Raw genomic sequence first — 25,207 nt, 5'->3', positions numbered from 1 at the left:
AATTGCATTTTAGCACAGAGATATCGTAAAACATTTGTTGTTGTTTTCTGAATAGGCCGACCAGAAAAACATTCTCTCATCGTGGCTTCCGCTCGAGAACAACTAACTGCGATGATGTTTGTTGTTATATACCTATACAGTACTTGTAACTTCGTGTTAGCCGTAAAATTATTATTACTTTACTTTGCAGTGTAACTCGTTGCTTATTTCAGATTAAATTTAACATGAAACTGATGGTCTCGGTATAATTACCAGGCATGTAGCCCTGGAAATCATGGGTTCGTGCCGTCCACCCTGCGCAACAATTTAAGGTTCTCATAATAACTGTTTACCGTCAACAGTGCGTTAAACTGATTTCTTTGGCGTCATTTAGATATTACACGAAACAATGTATTGGCATACTAATACATTACATGCACAGTGCGCTGATTACTATTCGTCACTTGTTGAAGCTTACTAAAACCTATCTATTTATAGTTTTTTAATAGTAATTAATTAATCAAATTCCAGTGGTCATTTTTTCTAAACCTATTTTTAAATACTCTTAATGATCAACTTTGACATCACACCAGCACTTGTCGAATGTATTCATGCGAATCGACAGCGTTGGTTTATGCGCATGCGTATATTGATTTATCATTATAGGCCTACTCTCTCACCACAAAACTCGCATACTCACAAAGAGTGTTACTAAAAGAAAAGCCCTAACCGACACTGCATAAACATTCATGTATAAATGGGTTGTTTTTCAATAAGCATTCAGTAGGTTTTATCCTTTTATCAAAATTGCTTATTTACGATTTACAATGGCGAGCATTTCTTTTATTCATTTTTTTTAAATCTCACGTTGTGTTTCTTCTGAATGAAAAAAATCTCAAAATGGAGTTAGGCAATAAACCAGGAAAGGGCTTTACCATGGGTTAGTAACGATTTAGAAGGACAGTGTTAATTAATTTCATTTTATGAAGGTGTTCCCTTAAAGATGTATTGTCTCCCAAAACCATAAAAATTAAGATTAATCAAATCAAGACTTTAATAAAGTTAATCATTTCCGTAGAAAAAAAAACCAGAAAAAATAATGTTTTCATTTATAAAATGACAAAAGAAATGGTTAAATTCAACCAAAAATCTATTGGATGGCAGCCAATTTGACTTTTTTTGCTTTAAATTACAGTTTTTTCAGGTAAATAATTTTTGGTCAAAGTGAAAAACTATTATGTGACAATAAAATGGCATATTCAACAAAAACAATTTAACATTTTCATTTTTCAGGTCAATATATCTATAATAGGGGAGCTACCACTTTTTGTGATTCGAACAATGAGCAATAAATCAGAACTCATTATTATTTTGATTCGGGCGAACAGATTTTCCTAATGGAAAAACAAGTTTCTTCAGACCATGGAGGTATAAAAAAGATTTATACCTCCATGTTCAGACAAACCAAGAAACACACACAGGGAAGGGATGGAATACTCGCCTGTCTACTTTCAATAATCATATACCATTAAATATATCCCCAGGCACAAACCAATCAATGTCAAATTAATAACAAATTTATTACCATCAATATTTTTACTACTATAATTATCTTTAATAAACTCTATGAGTATAAAATAATATACCTCAAGATTGGAGATCAGAAGCTAAAATAATAAATTTAGTATAACGATAACAATAAGCGACCAACTTTAAGCAGTTAACTCAGTGAAAGCCCATGCAATAACAACCATAATTAGGATTGATATTACTGCGTTTGATTAGTTGTAAAATAACATTTTGTTAATTATATTTCTGCCCATTTCAATTGCGTTTAATTAGACAGATGAATTTACGTATGGGTTTGACCAAGTAATATCGAGAAATTAGTCAAAGCCGGCTTTTTTATAAATCGTTTCTTACTCTAGAAATAACAGATGGGATTTAAAATTGTTACGATAAGACTAATGGAATCTCGGCTTTGATAGTGTTTTATATAACGGCATTGACTGTTGGGAAACTGAACTGAGCGCACTCAGAATATGAATTCATAAACGTCAGCCTACGTCATAGTATAGTGACGAGCAGGACATGTTGAACAGTTACTTGTAAGTTTAAAACGATTTCTACCAGGACAACTGACTGGACTTTTTATCGCATCATCGAAAACAATGTTCACGATGAAGATGATACGCACATGGGCTATTATGGCAACGTTTCTTGTTTTTATGGAACCAGTTAATGCCCAAAGAATGGAAAAGTTTTTACAGATTGTCAGCGACCTTGCGTCTAAGCCGGTGGTCAAATACTGCAGGCCCATCAAGATGAGAACGGTGGTGGAGAGGGAGGGGTGTAGTCCCCTTACCGTCCTCGAAACAACAAAATGCATCGGAAGATGTCTAAGTTATGAGGTAAGACATTCTGTTAACGTTATTAGTAAAAAGGATATTGAATGAATCATGTTACTGCAGTACAGTAGTTATGTTACTGCAGTACAGTAGTTACGTTACTGCAGTACAGTAGATTACTGAGTTAGTGTCAATAATTTTGGAAGTAGGTCTGTTATAAATGTTGCTTTGTTATTAGGTTCACTCGTTTGTTTCACAGTGCTTTTTCAAATATGCGCAAAACGCAACGCGGTATATATATAAATAAACTGAATAGGGTTTTCACTTACAGTATGTGGTTTTCATATTTCTTAATATCCATATATCTGTAAAAAAAAATTAATAAACACTTTGTTTATTGGTCTTGTATTATTTTTTATATTGTATTTTATAGATTAATCAATATACAATATATAGCATAATACATTGTTTGTTAACATGTAACTTTCTTTTATATCTCTATTTTATTTATCTTGTACACTCTTGTTGCTTTAACTAGTTATAATTTTACAATAAAGTATCTTGCTTTATAAGTTGTAGCTGTTGGTTTATTTTCCAAACACATCCTTATGTTATCAAATAGTTGTGAACTAGATGAAAAAACAATTTTGAACACATCGTAGCATTGATATAAACCAACAATAATGACATTATTATTATTATTATTCAATTTCTGTACTATTTTTGCAATATAGAAATGTATGATACATGAGAATGAACAGACAACACTTGATCAATTTATACTACTTGTACAAATCTCTTATGTAATACAATTTCCTGGTTTTATCAAGTTTATGGAGATAAACGACATTCATTATGATGGGCTCTATTACTACAGCAACGTACTCATTTGACATCTTCTCACAATAATTGTATTTTATTATAATAAGTGAATATTAGTAATAAGTAGAAGCAAATTAGATGATAAAAAAAAAGGATTTTCGGATAATCTTCACCATTGCCACATATAGGCCTACGTCAAGAATCTCTATTAACTCTAAACATTGACTCTCTAAGCAAAGGACAAAGCATTCGTCCCTTATTAAAACTCTGCACTTATATCAAAACTTTTGCACTGCACATCACATTTCTTTTGTCAAACTTGTTTAATGGTGGTGTAGACGGAGCTTAAGACCGCCATAGAGATATTCTTTGTGGGACATACACGAGGTGAGATTCCATAACTCTGGGGTACACTTGCCATTAAACCGTCTATTCTAAACATTCATTACTAATAATAAGAATAACAAAGCGCACTTTGCCAATAAAGGTCCTCTAGGCTCTTGGTGCTAGCGTCCCCTGTGCCATAATCCACCTCACTGCATGCTGATATCATTGATATCAATAACTTTATTTAATATTGCAACTTTGGAAACAAAATCGTTTCTTTTTCATTTAGGTAGGAATCTTTCATATGGAAAAATTGATAATTACATATTTATTTTAAAATTATGATTATAATTAATGATTTTTTTTCATTTCATTTATTAGTAAGTTGATTTAATTTTTAATGTCATTTTGATAGCAATTCATTTCAATTTAATTCCTCTCTTCAATGCATTTATGCTTTAATGCCTGTTTATATAAATTTGTTAATGTAAAGAAATCTAATACAGCCATTACCGGTCGATTATTAATTTAAGCTAAACAAATATAAAGTATTCATCAGACATCAGAATAAATATTATAAATGTTTATAGAACACCTGCAGTTAAAAATTAGTTCAGGGATAAAAAAAAAAAGGACCTTGCAATATTTAATTTGAGAAATTGTTAAATATGCCAGTAGGGACAAAAGAGGTCAGTTCATCCTCCATATTTTCCAATTTTGGCCTAAAGTATCCTAAACCTATAATAGTATGCAAATGTTGTCAAATTATCGAATAATTCAGCTTACGTTTTGTGGCACCAGTGAATGACTGTGACGCCGCTGCTAAGAAACACAAACATTATTATCCAATCACAATGATCAGACAATAAATTTGAATTAATAATGGCTACATTGAATCTCACTTAACAGTAGATTAAATTGATATAATATTTACATTACGTTCATTAAGAAAACGATCAAAGAAATGGATTGAGTAACTAACCAATTTAAACAACTTTAATGGGAATGATTGGCACTAATTTCTGCACCATTTAAGTACATTCAAAGAAGATATTAAAGTGTCTTAATTTCTAGAATTTATAGACGAAATTGAGGACAGGAAGTATGTCTAAAGAATACAATAACATTACATCATTTGAACTTTGACACATAAATAAGGACCTTTATGAAAATTAGATAACCTATCTACAGATTTAAAAAAATGAATTTTTGTGTTAAAAAATAAAATGGAACAACACGGAAGACAAGCTTTTTTTTTTACAGAAGAAATTGATAATGAGAAGTCGTCTAAAGAAATGCAATAACATTACATAATTTGAACAAATCAAATAGGATCTTTATGAAATTATATAACCAAAAACAAAATGCCATTTTCGTTTTTTTAAACAATTAAAAACGGGAAGTAGAATAAACCAAGGAATCTTACTCTTCGTTCCATATCTCGTGCAAAAAAAAACATAAATAAAAATCACATGAAACTAATTTTAGTCATTAGATTTAAAAACATATGGTAACATTCAATAATGTGGACATGATTCTGTTTTCCATTCGATATTGAATTTCAGTTTGGCGCTAATGGCTTTCCATAGCCAATACCGCTTCAAACCATGGATAAAACCTCCATGTTTAAGTAAACCTGTTATGATCTTTTGACATTTTACATTTTCTTTCTATTCACTTTATACTAATTTTATACAGAAGAACAATCCTACGGCGTACCATCAATTTAACAATTTCTTTTACAATTACTGTGACGTTAAAATTAGTATGTAATATCATTAATGTCCACTATAGAGTTTTATTAAAATGTCAAAGAACTATATTGCTATTGCCTTATACCCACAAGGAATAGTTAGCCTCGCAATAAAAATAATTACTGTCGGATATGTTTATATAAAAACGTCACTTAACTTATTTACGCATAGTTTTTGATAATATTAGGCTCATCAATGTGTAAATGAAGTTCAATTTATTCCAAACACAATCATTTCTAAATACAGGTTTTTGATTTCAATCAAAATCTCTATTCCAATTTAATTTAGAATATCAAAGGATCACTAAATATACCTTTTGCGTGGCGCAGTGTTAGAGCATTGGACTCGCAATTCAGAGGTTGTGGGTTTGATGTTCTTAAACATCTATTTTGTACTTTACCCACTTTTTCCACACATTTAGCTTTAAACATGTTTAGATACGAACATGTTTAGGTTATAAATACATTCTAAACATGTATTCTGTATACAACTCAACACATCAGTGACGTGTTTGATTGATTGTTTAAATGCCATGTGTGGAGCTCATGTGTGGACCTTTTTTCCGCCACAGTAAAATCATATGCACGCAACGCTAAACACGTACCTAAACATTTTGACTGCTAAACGAGTGGAGGAAAACAACATGTAGCTATAAACACGTTTAGGTTTTAAACACGCTAAACACGTAACTGCGTGTTTAAAAAGCTAAACGTGTGGAAAAGGTGGGTACAAAATAGATGTTTTTAAACAATTTAAAAGATCTAAACACTATTTTTACAGTGAAGTGTTATGAAGGGAAGAGTATAACGCCGTATCGAGTTGAGACAGTAAGGTCGAACAGGTTTAAACTCTCCAGAGGATAGGATCAAGATTTTATACCGTTATACATTTATAGAGAGATAAAAAACCTGATGCTCCTTTATTGAAGTTGACAATATAATTGTAAAGTATAAGGTCGGACACAATCGTAAACTCTTCAATATAGGATCAAGATTTTAAACTGTTTTTATCACATTCAAACATTAGTAACGAATGCTAGAAGCGTATAAGATCATTAATGTCTATTTGATACTATTGCCTAACATGATTAAATGTGTGCAAATTTAGAAACTTTACGACAGGGTTAACTTCAAACCAATTTTTTCACAATTGACAAATCGTCTTAGCTATCAGTGGCGAACGACTGTTCAATATCATTACTGTTACTTTAAATTTTCGGAATATAAAAGTCGGAATACGATTAAGAAAGATATTGGCTCCGGCAACTTTCTTGATATGTCTTATTTGCGCCTATTAAAATGGAATAAATGTCTTTTATATAATGATATAATGGCGTTATTAATAAAGACCTTTATATAACTAAATTTATTTTAATGAAAAGACCACTAGTTTTGAACTTTCACTGACACCTACTTGTCAGTAGCAGTATGTGCCTACAAATCAATGTATATTACATAATAATTTATAATAAAACAACTGTTTTAAAAAACATCAAACTTTTCCAAAAAATAATCGAATTTACGCGCGCTTCGATAATTTTGAAGGCATAAACCACATTTACTTGTTCCGTTTTCAACAATTGTCAACAATATTTTCCATTATTTAAAAAAACCGAACAGTCATTGTACAGTATAGCTTTGGTGCTCTATGCTTTAATCGATGATCAAACCGGAAAAAAGTGAGCGGAAACCAATAATTTAAATGTAAGCTTTCCTATGCTTTGGTCAATTAATTGACGAAATGTCAACAGCGATATTAATTCCAAGCTGTCAATAGCTATTGGATCAGAAAGGAAATAAACAACACAATAGTAAATGGCCACATCTGAGTGCATGTCTGCTAGACTGAAGTGCTGTACGTTGTGACATTCAACAAACTCATATGATCATTCCATACTACGTACTAGCTAATATTTAAAAAAGGCTTCACATTTCAACATGTCCTATAAACAATATCATTGATTCTTAGGATCCGATTAAGAATCGTGTTCGCGTCATAGGCGATTGTGTGTTATTGCTTACTTTGAATATTTTGGCACCGTTTAACTACAACTACGGTACTATATCACAGACTGTCAGACACCACCTTAGGGTTACAAGCAAAATCTTAGTATTAATTTTACCAATTTCTAAACGATAGTGGAAACTGAAAATAAAATTAGTTTCCGGTAAAGCTGCGTCAGTAAAGGTAAACAGCATATTTTACAGATGTCTGAAATGCAAATGAAGATGTTAATGCATGACGTCACTTAGTTTATTGTAAGACACGATGCCAAGCGACACACAGCGCATGCTTATGTTCTTTTGCCAATGCGAGGGTTTCTTATTGCTTAAGAGTATGCAAAACTATGTTTGGTTTGTAACATACGATTGATGTAGTTCCTTGTAAGCAAGCAATGTATACAGGTGACTGAACATGCAAATAAGGCCATACCATTATATACAATAGGGTTGACCATTATAGAATTTATTCTTTTTTTTTCTTTACAGGAGCCACATATAGAAGCCCCTTACGTGAAATCGAGTCATCAGCTCTGTCAGCTAACTATGAGGGAAGTACCATTGAAGAAAAACTACCAGATGAAGTGTGATAAAGGAGTGAAAACAAACTACACGCATGAAGATAAATTTGAATGTCGTTGCGGTCAACCGAGGTCAATACGAACTAGTTATAAATACCGTGACGCTGAACTAATGCGCTAATTACGTAAACATTACTGTTAGTTAAATTACAATTATGTATTTTAAGTTGACTATCAGAGAATATTTTTGTAATTTATGGGCTTAAACTAGATTTAAAATGCAATATATGAAGGCACGAATAATTAAATTGGATTGTTTTTAATAGTGCAATAGAACCAACTTTAAATATTATTGTGTCCTGTGTGCGTTGAAGAAACTTGGAAGAAATTTCTCTGTTTTAAAAACCATTCACACTATAGAAAAACTTCTTAAAATTATGTATTCAGTTTGACGTGAGTGATATAATTAGGAAATAAAGGAAAGGCAGTTTCCGCTATTTCTACAGTATAAATATCACATCGTAACGAATTTACAAACCGCTCTGATCTCAAGTAAGAACACACTAGTAACACGACAATAAGTAAACAAAATGATGAATTATAATGGCGTTCTACAGGTGCCTTTTATATAATGTTACAATTTATAGTTCTTACCAAGGGTTTTTATTAATAGTTTAGTTTAATACTACTTGTAGGCGAAGCTTAATTGTTAAAAACTATTCTTAGCTCTATAAGTTATTATAGAAATAGAATTCCTTACACATAAATCTGAAGAATAGTTCCGTTATTTATTACGAACCTAGTTTATGCTGAACTACCGAACACTATGACTGCGTCGGTGACATTAAGGCATACACTAATGTATTAGTAATTTAATTAATTCATTATTATTTCAATGACACCGTTACGATGTAAGGGTTAGTTGGGTTAACGAGACAAACGTTGTGTCTTAAAGTCTTAGCCTAATGTCTCAATTTGTAGTTTATTCATTCAATCTATCATTCCATTTACAGTGTTTGATGAAATCTATGTTAAATATAGTAGTAAAATATAAACAAATTTAATGTGTAAAATATCAATAGAAAACATGTTGTTACGAACATTGGTATTTTAAGAAGTATACGGTTAATTTAAATATATCTAACAACTCTGATATCTCTGATTAAATTGTAATAAATTTAAAAAACACAGTTAAATATTGTTATAGGGCCTATTACTAGGTATTTGCATAGCTCCAATATCAACTAAAATTAATTTAATAATCAATGCACTTTACATCTTAAAACTTACGCTTAAAGTTACTCACTTTAAAATAGCGATAGAGGGCGATTAAATAATAACGATGTCGAGATAAAGAATTATGAAGAGAGGCAATAGGAAACAAAATTGAAAAAAGGCAAAGTAAGAGAGCATAAGAATGAAGAGACGATCACGGTGGTATTAGTGGTAGTTATCATTTGAAAAGAACATTTGTAAAATAAACGAATATAGAGTTCAGAAGGTTTTGGAGTCATTGTTTTATCTTTCATTTTCTGTACACTCCATAAATGGTGGCCGCTCAATGATTTCTCAATGAATCCGCATTTTTTTTATATTACAACAGCTCTGAATTGCGTGCACATTATAATCAATTGTTAGTAACTAGTGCCAGATGATAGCCCTGCTGTGTTCTCTTTGGTGAAGTTTTGCTCAATAGTAGCAGTTGGTGGCGCTTTCGAATTCACGAAGTTATTAACATTAACAGTAATATACCCCTTTCACACCAAAAGCAAAACTCCGGAGACACTCCGGAGTTGACGCCCCGGTGTTTTGGTGTGAAAGGTAAAATCAAGCAACTCCGGAGTTTGAAACTGCGGGGTTGAACAGCTGAACATTCTCCGGAGAGCGAACTGCGGGGACACCCCGGTGTTTTGGTGTGAAAGGTACCAACAGTTTTAGGTCAAAAGGTCATCCTCAAAATACTTTGAATATTTGTAAAAAATATATAGCGGGTCTAGAAAATAATAAGTAGTATCAATAAAACATTATATGACTTCTGAGACTTTTGAAAATAATTATTAAATTAAAAATATTATCAATTAAAATGATTCTAATGATCGTCGCTATGTAAACAAACAAAATAGAGGGCGACATTTACAATTTTATTTTATAAACCCCGGTGTTGCTAGGTTGGTGTGAAAGGGGTATCTCCGGAGTTTCTTGATGTTTTGACTGGTCATAAACCCCGGGGTGTCTCCGGAGATCACTCCGGAGTTTTGGTGTGAAAGGGGTAATAGAGGGCAGTACATCTGTAAACTTGTAGATTATACAGTACTATACGCACATTTCACAATTTTCTAACACGAAATAAATCGTAAGTAACCAACTTGGTGAAAAAGAACAAGTTTGCTTAGTATTAGCAGTTGGTGGCGCTTTCGAAAATTCACTCAGTAATTAACATAATATTAATAAAGGGCAGTATATCAGTCAACAGTAGTAGATGACAATACGCACATTCAACAATGTTATTTATACCTGATTCACACCAACACGAAATAAATCGTAAGTAACCAGCTTGGTGAAAAAAAATCAATCATAGACCTATAAATTCATGGTGAAACAAAACAAGTTTGCTTAGTATTATCAGTTAGTGGCGCTTTCGAATTACTCAGTAATCAGTATAATAATAATAGAGGGCAGTATATCAGAAAAAACTTGTAGAAAACTAAATTTTACAATTTATACGAAACGAAGATTCACACAAAATACAAAATAAATTAAAAGCCTGATAAAAACATAACATTTGCTGCCGCTTTAGGACCGTTTATTCAGTAATCACGAGTTTTGTGAATTCTACTCAATCCCAATCATTTGAACGGTAGCAGACTATAATATAGGAAAATGAGGAAAGCCATGATATTATCATGGCTTTCCTCATACAAAAGAGAGTTGATATCGCCCTCTATACACAAATGACGCATAACAATCTGTGGGTTTGATTAAAGTGACATCATAGTGTAATGTTTTACCTTATCCTCTTTTTGTTAATACCACAGCAATATCAGTAGTAGTACTCTAATAATGATGCTTGGTGAGCAGAATCAGTTAATAGCTAATTAATCATGTTGCGTATTTTTTTTCTGTCGTATTACGTTGGTAGAAGTTGGGTAGCCGGGTAGTTAGGACACTTGAATGTCATACAGAGACCTGGGTTCAATTCCCGACAACTCCCAGTACTCCCTGTAAATGTAAATGGGGAGTACCTGGGGAGGATAGGGCGGCGTAGCCACCCTACCACATAATGCCGAGGCTTATTAGTAAAATGAGCTCATAACAGCTCATTCCCCTACGTTCAGAAATGTACACGGGACTTACCTTACTACGTTGGTAGGAGAGAGTAAAAAAATACTTAAAATACAACACTGCATTTTGGGCTCAACTCAAAGTAGCCCCATTGGCATAATGTTTAAAAAGCATAAATTATTGTTAATGTTCTTTCTGCTTTAAAACGCATTATATAAATTGAACATATTTGTCTAATCAGGCATTACACGCATTATTATTAGTAGTAGTAGTAAATACTCAAGTATTCTATTTTAATAAGTGAATGGATGGATTAAAGAAGATTTTAATAACAGTGGCTAAGTAGAGTAACGCATCGGTTATATAACGATACAAGAATCTGAGAAGACATGATGATTGATTTATAGATTATATATTTTTGTCACGAGAAAAATAGAATAGCCTCTTGAGAAAAAAAATGGTTTTAACAAAATGGAAAGCAATACAGTATCATAAATTACAATATGTAAGATTGTATAATACATTGCAATTTATATACCTATATTGATGGGACACATTTAGGAACAAAGTTTCTCCTGAATGGGGTTGGCCGTGGTGTTAAAACGTACATTCACCCTCGTTCGTTTCAGGGGATAAGAATTTCGAGGTGTTCTTAAAGGAGATATTTTATTGTATAATATAATGATGGGAAATACCAACGACGCGAAAATTTAAAAAATATGTCCAGATAAGGGGAAAGCGGTTCCGCATTTTTGTTCAATGTGTGTTAAAGATATTTTTGAGTATGTGGAGAAGACCACTTGAGTAATATTGGTTCATATACACCGTGCAAAGACAAAGCCACCTCTTCTTCAAGAACACCCACCTCTTTCCAAATCTTCAACACGCCACTATGTCTTGTCCATTTAATTGAAACATATCAGTAATTCCAATGCATCTTTTGGTATCACCTCCTGATTAACCGTTCCTGAGTTGCAACATACATGACGACCAACTGGCGACTGAGTTACTCTTACTACAACGATTTTCCATTTAGTCCATCAAAATAATTACATTATATGATATGATTATTCAGATCATTTCATGCCAATAAAAACAATAAGACAGTCAATGAAATACTACTGACGTCTATCAATATAATTCCCGTAAAATGATTAGTTTGCGGACTTGCAGCATTTAGAGAGCGTTATTCGAACTTTCGCATTAACTTTAATTTGATGCATGAGGTTCAATTGACTTCGATACCTGTCAGGGGTGTAGAAGATAATGTAAAAGCTGACGTCATTGCGCTCACCAGAAGACGTGGCACTATCGTATTCTAGTTTCTATGGTAATGTTAGCGTTTAGAAAAAAGTTAAATGGGTTCGTTGCCAGGTTATTTGATTTTTTTAACTAAAGAAAGATGTTATGACGACATAGTTTTAAACTCAAACGAGTAAATAAATCACGTTAAATAATCTCTTTAAGCCGGTTAGATTGCGGAAAAAGACTGGGCATGATTTAAATAGTTTTATTCATTTGACAGAGATAATATTAAATCTACTGAGAAGGTAGAAAATATGCTCAGCCTAAAACCCTAATTGGTACTGGGCTTGGGTGTTCTATATTAGTGATCTATGTCATAGAATAAAAAAAGTGTGTATGATGGGAAAAGATTCGAATAAAATACGGAATGTACATGTTTGTAAAAGTACAGTATGTTTAATTTTTTTTTTAACCGTCGGATACAGAAACGATTTATCAAAACATTATTTCGAAAAAGTCAGAAAATAAGCCAGTGCTTACTTTGTGTCAGTGTTTTAAAAGGCACGCAACAAGATATTTCGATGAAGGGGAGTTGATAGAAGAACAACTTAAATACGAGTATATTATGAAAGAAATGTCCTATTTCTATAACTTTAAAAAATATGACGATGATCATAAACATACACTATTATTTTTAATATTTTACTTTTTTTTAAATATTTTATTTGTCTAGTTAAATAGTTTTCTTTGGGAGATCTTACTTCTTTTCTCTCTTCTTCTCAAAATGACAGTTATTTGTAACTTTTTTTCTCTGTAGTCCCATAAAACTATGTAGTTATGTAGAAAGGTTGAAAACAAATATATACATATATACCAAATATAGAAATTGTATATCGCCATATATCATATTTGCCATCTTGAAACATGTTGGTCATTACAGAAACATTCATTAATGGAGAATTTGTTATCAAAAATTGGTTATAAATGTTTTTAAATGTCCTTTTTGTATTTTAGTTTAGGCCTTAGGCCCTTCTTTCAAAAGCGATATTAGGAGTTTTTACTGATTGGTGGATGATTTATGAGCATGATTAAGGAAAGAAAAAAAACAAATAGGTTTGGTAAAATCTAAGGAATGATTAATATACTGATGAACAATTATTTACAATTGACACGCGTGTAATATTCGTGTCGTACACGTTCTATAAATGTGCCATCGATCTAAAGGTGTATATCCAAATAAATAAATATATTTTCAACGTAAACAATAATATTCCTCTCTTTTTTTGTAAAATTGAATGACAATGCTGATTTTATTACCAGCATATATAGGTTAAACCGGATATATATTTTTAAAATGGTACAGGATAAGAATTAACCCAACCCCACTCTAATTAACACTAAATTAGAAAAAGTTAATCATAATTATTTTCTTTTTCTACTACCAGGATCTAAACTAGGCTAAGGTTAATCAGAGAGGGAATTGTTATATCTCATAATTATTATTATTATCTGAATTTGGTTGTCATGATATAAATAATGATTAAATAAATGACTCCCACCTTTGTAGCAACCAGAGCAGGTGAATATTTTGTTCAAAGTGAAATTTTTAATATATTAAGTATTAATTATAGCTCATTGGATTAGATTGCCGCAGATGTCAATTTGAGAGCATCATCTATCCTTCGATCATTCTAATGTAGGCTTAACTAATATATTACATTGTGTAGGTTGGTTACGATAGACGTCGACATGTCTATAATTAAACGGCATTAGGTCAGAAAGTTACTGCGACTGCAGCTTTTTTGCAGACTAGTCTAGAATGTTACTGAATTGTATCGACTGTTGTCATTTTGTTTTAAAATGATTGACAAGAAAGCATCACATCAGGCTGACGTTGTTAGTGACACACATCGAAGAATACGCGCAACGTCCTAATGTACGCGTTACGTAGACTGCCTTTGTACGCCGCGTCAACAATATTACGTTATTAAAATACTAAAACTATACAGGAAACCCAAAATATCGTAATATTTTTTAAAAAGTGAAAAGACCAATTAGTATGTGAATAATAATAATAAAAAAAATAATCAGAAGACGGCCATCTTTTCAATTTTTTTGCAAATGTGATTGATACAATATTTTTGATTTATTTTAAAATATAAAAGAAACACAACAACACGTGGGTGTGTGTGTTGGTTGATATGATTATTGTATTTTGTTGATTTGTGAAAGATAAAAGACCTTGTATGTAAGTTTACCAAGCGTAAACCTTGATATGGGCCTATTTTGTTAATTACTATATACGGTACAGCCTACGTGTACTGAAAATCCCTCGGGCAGAGAAACAAAGATATTAATATAAGGTTGAGTTAGAAATGGAAAGTGTTGGTCTAAAATACATTTATACGTATTTTTTGATTAATATAGAAATCATGTATAACAACTCTTTCTCTTTTTGGAGTTTGGTTAAAACATAAAATTGGAAAATTAATTAAAACGTATTGTAAACAACGCTGTATATTATTTTTAGCAAAAAAAAACCGCCATAAAGATAAATAATATTACTAAAAGGAAAAACTCGTTCACTAGGAAAAGGTAATAGCTAATTGTAAATGAGTGGTCAGTTTATTTTCAAAATATACTAAACAATATAGTACACAAAATAAACACCATCAATACTAACGCAATGCATGACAGTGTAAGATAACAATGAAAGTTAACGATACCTTTACAATGTACAATGTTTGCCAATAATTGATGATAAATAAATTAAGCATATCTTACAATTGTTTCTTTTAAATTTGAAATAGTATTATTATTACGTTATCATAATTAATATATACAACAGAAAACAATATAACATTTATATGGTAAATAGTATAAATCCTTATCAGATGAGCCCATATGATGGGAATTCGTCCCTATCTACTACTGTCTAATTCTAGAATGTACCAGTTTCAAATGTAGAAACAGAATCCCAATCGTGACAACACCTACACCGACATTAATAGTAACAAACGTACCGTACTACTGTGATATGAATTCTATAAATAGAACCTTCGTACTGTTTTTCACTGTCTTTCTGCATGTTTGTTAAATCGGGTTTTTTTGTGATTAAGTTGACCAATGACAAAGCGACAGTTTGGATAATCCATTGCTTGTAATTGGTCAAATTGGTCAGCGCTTAAGTCCATGCAGTGCGTCCTAGTGGGAACTAAGCTTAAGCCTACCACTTGATCAAGATGGGATTACATCCGAGGACCAATTATGTATTGAGTCAACCAACCAGTCGATCATCAAATGATCATTTCATTACTCCACAATTTGAGGGGGATTATACATGCGCCAGTTTAGTATATATATTTTACATATTGCATTATTAGCTAAATAAAACAAATACAAAATAATTTGAATTAACCTAAACTCCAAGACAGTTCGTGTAGGCACTATTGCAATATCTACATTGGCAGGCTTTAGCGTTCATAAACGAATAGGTCCTGTTCACACCGGGGTCACAGTCGTTCAATTGAATTGATTTCCATTCTACGCGACTGTATGAACATAACTTGTGGTCTGAATCGATAAAAGGTCTCTCAAGTCTTGGAACCTATAGAAGATTGAAAAAAAACAATGTATTATAATGTAATGTATTTCATATATTCATTAAGGTTTTGGTTACAGTATTTTTAAAAAGTTCTAACTTGTTGATTCTATCGGCCACGCTGATCAACGGTTTCAACCCTAAAATGAACTTTCATCACACAGAGATTTATGCAAATTCAAATTTGCATATTTAGATGGTGATGATAAAAACAGACTAATACAAACTGTGTCTATGTGGGTATGGTAATTATTTCCACGTCCTAAAAGATAGTAACGGACCATGTACAAATTGTTCTACTGCAGTTTATTTAATATGCTAGCCGATGCAGTGACTTTCTTCTACATCGGACAAGTTTAAAATCATACGCAGTAAAACGTGTAGGTACTGCAGTAACTGCAGTAGAATAAGAAAGCTTGACATTATAGTGTTGATACATCTGGTTCTGTCACAACGTATATGAATGATTCGTTACTGTGGTACTATGTTGCAATATAAACGCAACTTGAGGTAATAGTATATGAGAGATAATCAATCATTTTTAATGTATATATATTTGTTGTTTATACCTGATGCGTGTGACATCTGCCTCCACACGTATCTGTTCGTATAATTTGTGTCCGGCAGCCGTGCTTATGTGCTTCGTATTGTGTATTCTTTAAAATTGAACAGCCTAAAGCCTGTCCGTGTGACGAGGTTGCTATTAATGCACTCACTAGAAACACCAAAGGTAGCAAATACAACCAGTGTATGACACGCCAAAGTTGCATTCTGAAAACGGAAGAGGAATATAATTTAGTAACATTAAGGTAAACAAAAAAAATTGTTATAAAAAGATTTTAATTGATAAATCTGTGAAACTTCTTTTATATCTAATAATTCTTAACAGTTGGCCTAGGTATTTTATGGTGTTGTAGATATCGACAAAAACGACGTTTTTATTGGTAATGAATGATAATGGATGTAGGCTTAGAACACAGTATCAAGTGACTCACAATGTACACTCACGAAAAGTCACATCAATCCTAATATACCACTTCACTTACATTAATTTACTACTTATATTGCTATATCAATTAGACAAGTCGTGTTCAGACAGACATCCTTTTGATTTGATCTACAACTAACACAGCTAAGTTCACGCCCATTAATGTATAAAGACATGTTCCGGTATTTAGGTAAACAATTCACACAAAATTAGTCACTAAAAAATCACGTCTATCCACTTTACTGGTTATAAAAAATGGAACAAATTAACAATAATAGTACCATTAGTTAAACATCTTAAAGATCGAATCGGCTATTAGTGTGGTTTATGGAATTGTAGAAAGTGACCTTGATTTGATGACTAGCTCTCCAAATGAAGTGTGTTCGAAATCAATGCTTTGCTAATAAGCAGCAGTATACTGTTTTCTATTACAACGAATCTCATATTTAGATAAAAACCTCTGTCCTAACAACAGATTTGTAATACAGTAGAACCAATCCATTGCGACACCCCTATTCAGGGACACATCTATTGTGTATGATCCACAGGGTTGGTTCTGAGAAGGTTTATGCACAGTGGTACAAGCATCTTATGCGGATTCCTAAAATCATTTTGTATATCGGTAAAGCCTTGTCTACACTTCAAACTTTATGTGACAAAAAATGTGATGTGCCCATATATGGACATGATGATGTCATACCACTATCAAATTTGGGCATAACACTTTTTTTTGTCAAACTAGTTTGATAGTGTAGACAGAGCTTAACTTTAGAAAATAAATGAAGGATAGGATAGTTTAAAACATTTTTTGTCCTGACATTACAGTTAGGCCCTTTAATAAACGTTTTTATCAAAACGATGTTTTCGTAAAATTCTTGATACTCAACATTTAATTAAATTTCATAATACGGTTAATCCGGGGCACTTGATTCATAAATCCAAGTATGCCGATATCATAGCTAAAGGTCTAATATTTTGAAACTTCTATTTTTATCACATCATTTATTTTAATAATATCGTAAGTAGATTTGAGAAATTTAAAATCTATATTATGAACAAAGTACATTCATAAATCCATAAAATCGATTCAATATAAAGTACACGACATTCCCAAAAGAAATGCAGAAAATACACCATGTACTTTATCTTAATTAAAAAACTGACCAACTAAAGAAATGAAGTGCAGAATTCCATCATCTTGATTATAATGGGCTAACAACTCCTTTTGAGAAAAAAATATCTTATCCTTCCGGCGTGTGATCAGGATACTAAAATACAAAACAACCGTTCGAGATTATACAAAAACAAGCAAAATACAAAACAAGCTCTGTCTACACTATTAAACTAGTTTGACCAAAAAAGTGCGATGTGCCCCATATATAGACATGATGATGTCATATCACTACCATATTTGGGTATATCACTACAATTATTTGGGCACATCATACTTTTTTTTATCAAACTAGTTTAATAGTGTAGACCGAGCTTAACAGAAAAGAGGCTCTCTACTGCTCTAATATTATAAAGAGATCTGGGGTGGACTCATACAGGATTTAAACAAAGGAGCCTCGCCTTAAAGTTACTCAACTTTAATTATAAAAGACATTGGTAATTGATGGTTATGTTTCTGTTTCCTCTAGGTTGAGTTTGGTAACTTACAACAGACAAAGCAAACATTGCTTAAGCTTCATTAGGTATTTTAATGCGGGCAGGTGCGTTTCCTATCATTTGGATAAAACGCGTTTTAAAGCTAAGATGATAACACTTTGATTGATGTGCCTAAAAAAATAACGTCATTTGCGTTTAATATACATATAAAACAATATTGATCATTGGTGATTTCTATTTGATATGTTTTCTGTCTGGCCTGTGGCATTTCCTATTTAATTTTTTTAGGTCTAATATAGTTACTGATATTTATACCATTATTTTTCCAATTTAACAATCGGATTCCATACCAGATTTATGTAGGATATTGAATGTATTATCTGTTTTGTTGAAATTTTAAAAAAACTCAGCAGAACACGGAGACTTTTTTAACTTCCGACACAAAATAACAGCAATTCTTCAACCGAACAAAACTTCGACCCGCTTATTTAAAATGAGATTGTGTCCTAAAACTATATTGGTTTACTAGAATACAGCATTCTTTATCACACGTTTTTTCTGTTATCTTATTATGTAAATGTTTTGTAATTTAATTTAAAAATAAAAAAAAATCTCATAAAAATGATTCGACGCTTTTCAAACTAAATAGAATGACGTACAGTAGCTGAAAAAGTGGAACAACGGCCGAAACTGAGAACATTACAACATGCAATGGACATTATCTCATCGTATTTTTCTAATTAGACCTTCATAAAAAATAATTATACTAAAAGAAGAATTCATTAAAAAAAATCGAATGGTTCTTTCCATTAAATTCGTTCTAGTAAAGTTCTGGAAACAACCGCTGCCATTTGGAAACAAGCAAGCATTTGGATAGTAGTAACTTTAATTGACCACTTTAAATAATAAATAATATTAATAACTTAACGATAGTGAAAACAATTTCGATGATTTCAGTAAACTTGATAAATGTGGTACCAAATTATGTTATCCTTAATGTCACACTTTATAACTAGAAAATAGAAAACGCAGTAAAAATGGCCAAAGCTATAAAACACTTCTAAATTTACCTTTGAGGTCATAAATATGATTGGGCATACAGTATAGAAGAGCAAACTATAAATTATCAGCCTAGATTCAATTTAAGCACGTACTAAAGCACAAGAAATATAAAATAACTACAGCAAAAATAAGTTTATAGATTTGGAAAATCTAAAAAGGAAAGAGTTTAACGAATGGGACTGACGTGGTATACCACTGGTGTATATTGTCACAATGAAAATGGAACGGACATTTTTATCTGAGAGTTATCAACAATTACCCAAACACAAACTAAGGCCTATAAAAAAATACAATTTTTTATTTCATGCTCTGCAGAAGTTTAGGCCTATGCTTGCCATATTAAAAAAAACAATCATCTTAAAAATAAACTACACTTTACACTTTTGCAGAACATTTAATGAACAAGAAAGGAATATAGTCTTTCATTCTATTAGTTAATGTTCAAAATCTATTACTTTACTTAGGTTTCCATTAGTAATATAGTCCTAAGTTGTATTCACCTTTTAACCCATGTCTATAAATATATACACATCGATGTCCGCCCTCCGGCTACGGAAGAATCTTCCGGTTTATTTCCTCCTAATTCTTTATATATGGAACTAGGCGGCCTAAACACCTTTAAATGCACCTTAATTTTAATAATCAAATAACTGTATTGCGCCAATTCCAAGCAAAACATCAAAGGAGAATTCTAATCTGAATTTTGATGTGAAATACGTTCAGTACATATAGCACACACACGTCTATAAAACATATATCATAATTTACTTGAAAATTGTACACTCATCCAATGATAGCATGGAACATGAAAGTATATATCAACCCTAAAGCATCTTTTACTGACGATGTTGTCATTTTAGAGAAAGGACATTTTGGACATAAACGATTGAATAAAACACAATTGGAATCTTTATATTCATAAAGTAACTTTCCACAAAACGCGAAAAGAATGATTTTTAAAAGGTCAACATTTTGTTTATAGTATAATACTCATATTATATATAATATTTTTGGCGAATGTTGGTTCTATATCTTAGTTGGACTTTAAAACCTAGTGCGGTTGGGGATTTGGCAAACATTAAACATAGGCCCAATACTAATTGTTGCAAGGCCTAGGTTTCTTAAACCGATTGTTTATTAAAGTAAGCCATAGCGTGACTATTCCTAGTGATCAAGGTATGGTATTAAGTACAGTAGTAGAAATTGGTTTTCAGTAATTAAAACAACCAACATATGCATGAGATATTTTGTTAACGTAATACGGCAAAAGACTACCAGTCCTACTCTAGCTAAAAATTGATATACATTCAACACTCAGGCCTACTGACCTTACGAATATTCAGTGTAAAAATATATAGGCCTTTATAGTAAGAATCAGCAGGCCATGTATCTAGATATATGAATACTGTGATGACAAAAGTTATAAAACATATTAATTTGTACTAACCTGTTAAGCGTCGATTTCTGTTGTGCAGGAATGAGTTAATACGTGATTATTTAGTTGAACAAAATGATGAAAGAGTTCTCTTTTGAAGAAACCAACCATATAGGTATATCCCTCAAGTAGCAATCAATCTTGACAGTCAGTTAATATGACAATACACGGGAAAGTCAGTTTTATTAAGCTTGTCTGCTCTCTGATTCGCGCCGTTTTTCCTTCATGTCCGTCCGCGAATCCAGTTTTCTTATTGACTCAAATGTTTTATGACGTCATGCGGTACGCAGGGTAGAGCAGTCATAGCGCCACTGCGTGGATTAAAAATGCCCTTTCCAGTTTGATTGATAAGATACTGCGAGATATCTAACTGTTGAGTTATAGTATTGTGTATAATTATAGTACTACATGTTATTTTAATCGTATTTGAATGTAACATTAAATTCATTTATATTGTATTATTTATTTTTAATAATAATATTTTTACTAAAGCAAATACATTGACCAAAATTACTTGCGGTCTAATTAATTGGTCCAGTCTGCTGGACATCATTAATTTTTAAATGTCCCTTAAATTTGTTTGATGAATGTCCAAGTAAAGTGGTTTAACACTCACTAGCCCATTAACCACGTTTTATAGTACATTTCGACAGATGCGGATGACGTGTATGCAAAATTGATTACGCACTGCGTTCAGACCAATCTGACACGTATATTTCAGGATGTTTATTTTGATATAAGCATTGTTCACGAAACATTACAACGTTCCTCCTTAATACTGTATTAATTGATACATTTAAAATGACGCATTTTGGAAACGTTGGGTCTTTTTTTTCCAAAGACCTAAAGACTATGACATCACTCACTCTAACTAACAATAACCTTTTTCTAATTAATATTGTACTTTAAAGTGACTGAAGCAGTGACGTGTGATATATCATTTCAATAGAACCTATTGCAGATAATTTTTCACCATTTTTAATTATAACTTAATAAGATGGCGCGTGACAGTACGCGCATACACGCGTGTATTAATGTTACGCGATCAGCAAAAAATAGTGTTAAAAGCATTACCGTAAATCTTCTAATAGTAACCCACCTTTAAGCCAATCTATAATAATAACCCACTACTCAATAGTAACCCATGTGTGTTACTATTAGAGTCACAAAAACTTATGATGCAGCCGTATTTTGAAAATACGGAAATAATGCATGTTAATCTCGGGAGTGGGGGATGATCGAGTGATTTTGAGTTTATAAAATAAAGTTAGAGTTCAACCAAATTTGTTTTATTATTATGGATTGACTTAAAGGTGGGTTACAATTAGAAGATTTACGGTATGTTTGTGTTATAAAGTGAACCACGAATAAAGACAACACGAAACGTTTATATTAAACTGCGTATGAGGATGGGTGAAAGTGAAACTACAAAATACACAATTACGCAATGTCTCCTTCGTATTGTCACCGACGCGACATCTGTATAAATTATTTGTCACAATTGATAACTTCAATTCAGTTTGAAATCACTTTTTGTGCCTTATCATCTTGATAGTACTATAACAGTATGTGATTTATTTAAAGTATATTTATCGAAATAATTTACATTATTTGTCCAATTTAAATGGTGTATGTTATGTTTATGCTAAACCTTTATTATTACAGGCTGTTCATAAATGACAGAATGCCTACTTGTGTAAACAACAAAAGAAAAATGACATACAAGTTCTAGTAAAATAAGAATAATGTTATCGTAAGAAAAAAAGTTCAGGCTTAGTTAGTTACCGGATAAGTTGATGACAACAAAATGTGATGTGCCAATGGACATAATCATGTCATATCATCATCATATTTAGTCATATCACTACCATATTTGGCCACATCACACTTTTTTTTGTCTAACTAGTTTGATAGTGTTGACAGAGCTTTACTTATTACTTATAATCGGGATTCGGGCCATGAAACCTATTTAACCGGGTAAGTTGATGACTTACCCACCAAAATTTGCGACTAATCGGCCCATGAAACTAATTTACCCGAGTAAATAAACCTGAACAGACCCACTCCTCGCGGCGTGCAAACAATTATACGGCTTATCGAAGGGAAATAATGTGTTTTAACACTACCAATTCACCTACCGTACTACTCAGAGGCACTCCTAATAAAGGGGAATTCCTAATAATAAAGGGACATATAGTATTATGTAGCACGCACTGTACACAAATTTACTGTACTCACTGATTACAATATTCAATCACGATTTTACATGGAATCTCTAAATTCTGATGAATACTTGTATTTAAAAATGCAATGCGCGACGCCTGATTGTGTCCCTCAACTCAATAAGATAAAGTAAACAAGACAAGGAACATGACAATTAATCTCATCAATCGCCATCACTCAAAATAGATAACATTCAAATGTCGATAACCCCATGTTGATTACAACTTTTCTATGCGGAGGACATTAATCCAAACAGATATACTCTTTTTTTTAAATATACTATTTATACGTAACCATTTATATAATTCACACTAGGGGTAATAATAATATAAGATTTGTAAAGCGCACATATCCACTAAAGTGCTCAATGCGCTGTGGACTAGATGCATCAATGTTTCTCCTCTGAATAGCGGTTCCCACTAGAGACGTAACGCAATGACGTACGCGCAATGCAAGCAAGTTGACCAATGACAAGGCACTGTTCGAATAATCTATCGCTTGTGATTGGTTAAACCACTTACGTTGCGTTACGTCTTTGCGTTGCGTCGCTAGTGGAAACCAAGCTTAAGGGTCTTGTCGTGCCCTGCAGCCACTTACGGCGTTCTCTCCCATCACCATATGTGTAAAAGAGTACCAGTATGGTCTCGTGGTGTAACAGTATGGTGACCACTCTGTCAACAACTCATATGTTCGAATCGAATCCAAGTTTTTAAACACAAAAGGACGAGACGTAGTGAGTGGGGTTAATGACGTCACTGTCTAGTACACGTAAATACATTGGTTACGCATGTTTTACGCTATAGTATTGCATGCGATACCCTAAACTCGTGCTACGAATTACCCTTTTTAAATAAATTTGACATTTTTGTCTTCAAAAAAATGTATTCAATTTCTAGGTAAACTGAAGTGGACCTCAACATGGTGGCACTAAATAGTCGATCGAGCTGTGTTGATTTCTATTCACGTTTTTGTTCAGTTTAGGATTGTTCAAAGAAAATTTAAAACCAATCATAGGATTTATTATTAGTTTCAATCTAAACCAACAAATTAAAAATTGCAGTTGTCGATGAAAATGCTAATTTACATCAAGTTTGCGAACTATCATCACATGTATTGTATCCGTTTTTGTATTTTTGTATCCGTTTGTTTTATTGGCGAATTTCTTTTTGCTGTTGGTTGGGTTTCGAAATAAAGTAAAAATAAATGTATCATATTGGTGTAATTCACAATTACGTGCTCTGGCGTACACAATGCATTAAGTATGTGACCAACGGCTAAACGTATCATTCCAAAGGTTGTGCCCAATTAATCAGTTGATCACCTTGTTCGATCATAAAAGCTATTATTCATTGGTATTTAGTTATTTATTCATAAAACAAAAAAATTAAAACATGGCAGCAAAAATGCTGAATCGCGTTTCAATTTAAAATTGTTTTGAAAAAATGTTCAAAAAAATGTAAACAATTACTGCTATAGGTCATTAAAAAACAAATTGAAAATCAAAATACATATATGAGGAAACAGCTAGTCTTAGTTATAGAAAACCATATAATCAAATGTGGCCCGGCCGCCCATCGTAATGTTTCTGTTTTAAGCGAGATTAAATGTTAAATTTCTTTCTAAATTCGACCCGGTACTACTGTACTTTTTATATCTAATCCTGATGGTTAAATTGTGAAACTATAGATAAATTGGACCGTAAAACAGAGATTGTGAAAACTTCAGAACATGTAAAAGGGCGGGTGAGGGACAGAGAGCAAAGGGGGAGGGGAAGAGACGGGTTATTTAGAGGTTTCGGTTAAAAAAAAGTTCACATTTATGTGATGTGCCCATATATGGACATGATGATGTCATATCACCACCATATTTTTTGGGCACCTTACACTTTTTTTGTCAAACTAGTTTGATAGTGTCGTGTGGACAGAGCTTTAAACTTTCAATTCGCGTCATACCAGTCATATAACACACAAAACTTACATCATTCTTGCTTAATGAAACAATGAATGTGATTA

General features: G+C 32.3%; 2 protein-coding genes across 2 annotated transcripts in view; one reads left to right on the top strand and one right to left on the bottom strand.

Moving 5' to 3' along the window:
* Positions 1 to 25,207, bottom strand: part of LOC144851613 (rab3 GTPase-activating protein non-catalytic subunit-like) — a 194,146-nt gene that overhangs the window by 63,255 nt on the left and 105,684 nt on the right. The gene's annotated exons all lie outside the window — the stretch shown is intronic.
* On the top strand, positions 2,068 to 8,081 carry LOC144851628 (gonadotropin subunit beta-2-like). Its single transcript, XM_078709190.1, has 2 exons — positions 2,068 to 2,390; positions 7,720 to 8,081. Exons 1-2 carry the CDS (start codon positions 2,151 to 2,153, stop codon positions 7,930 to 7,932), a joined length of 453 nt encoding a protein of 150 aa, XP_078565316.1. The 5' UTR covers positions 2,068 to 2,150; the 3' UTR covers positions 7,933 to 8,081.

The sequence above is a fragment of the Antedon bifida genome, chromosome 9 (genome assembly GCF_963402885.1).
Source record: "Antedon bifida chromosome 9, ecAntBifi1.1, whole genome shotgun sequence".
In the NCBI taxonomy this organism is placed as follows: Eukaryota; Metazoa; Echinodermata; class Crinoidea; order Comatulida; family Antedonidae; genus Antedon; species Antedon bifida.
Note: the sequence above shows the minus strand (reverse complement) of the source record. Positions and strands in the feature narration are given on the sequence as shown.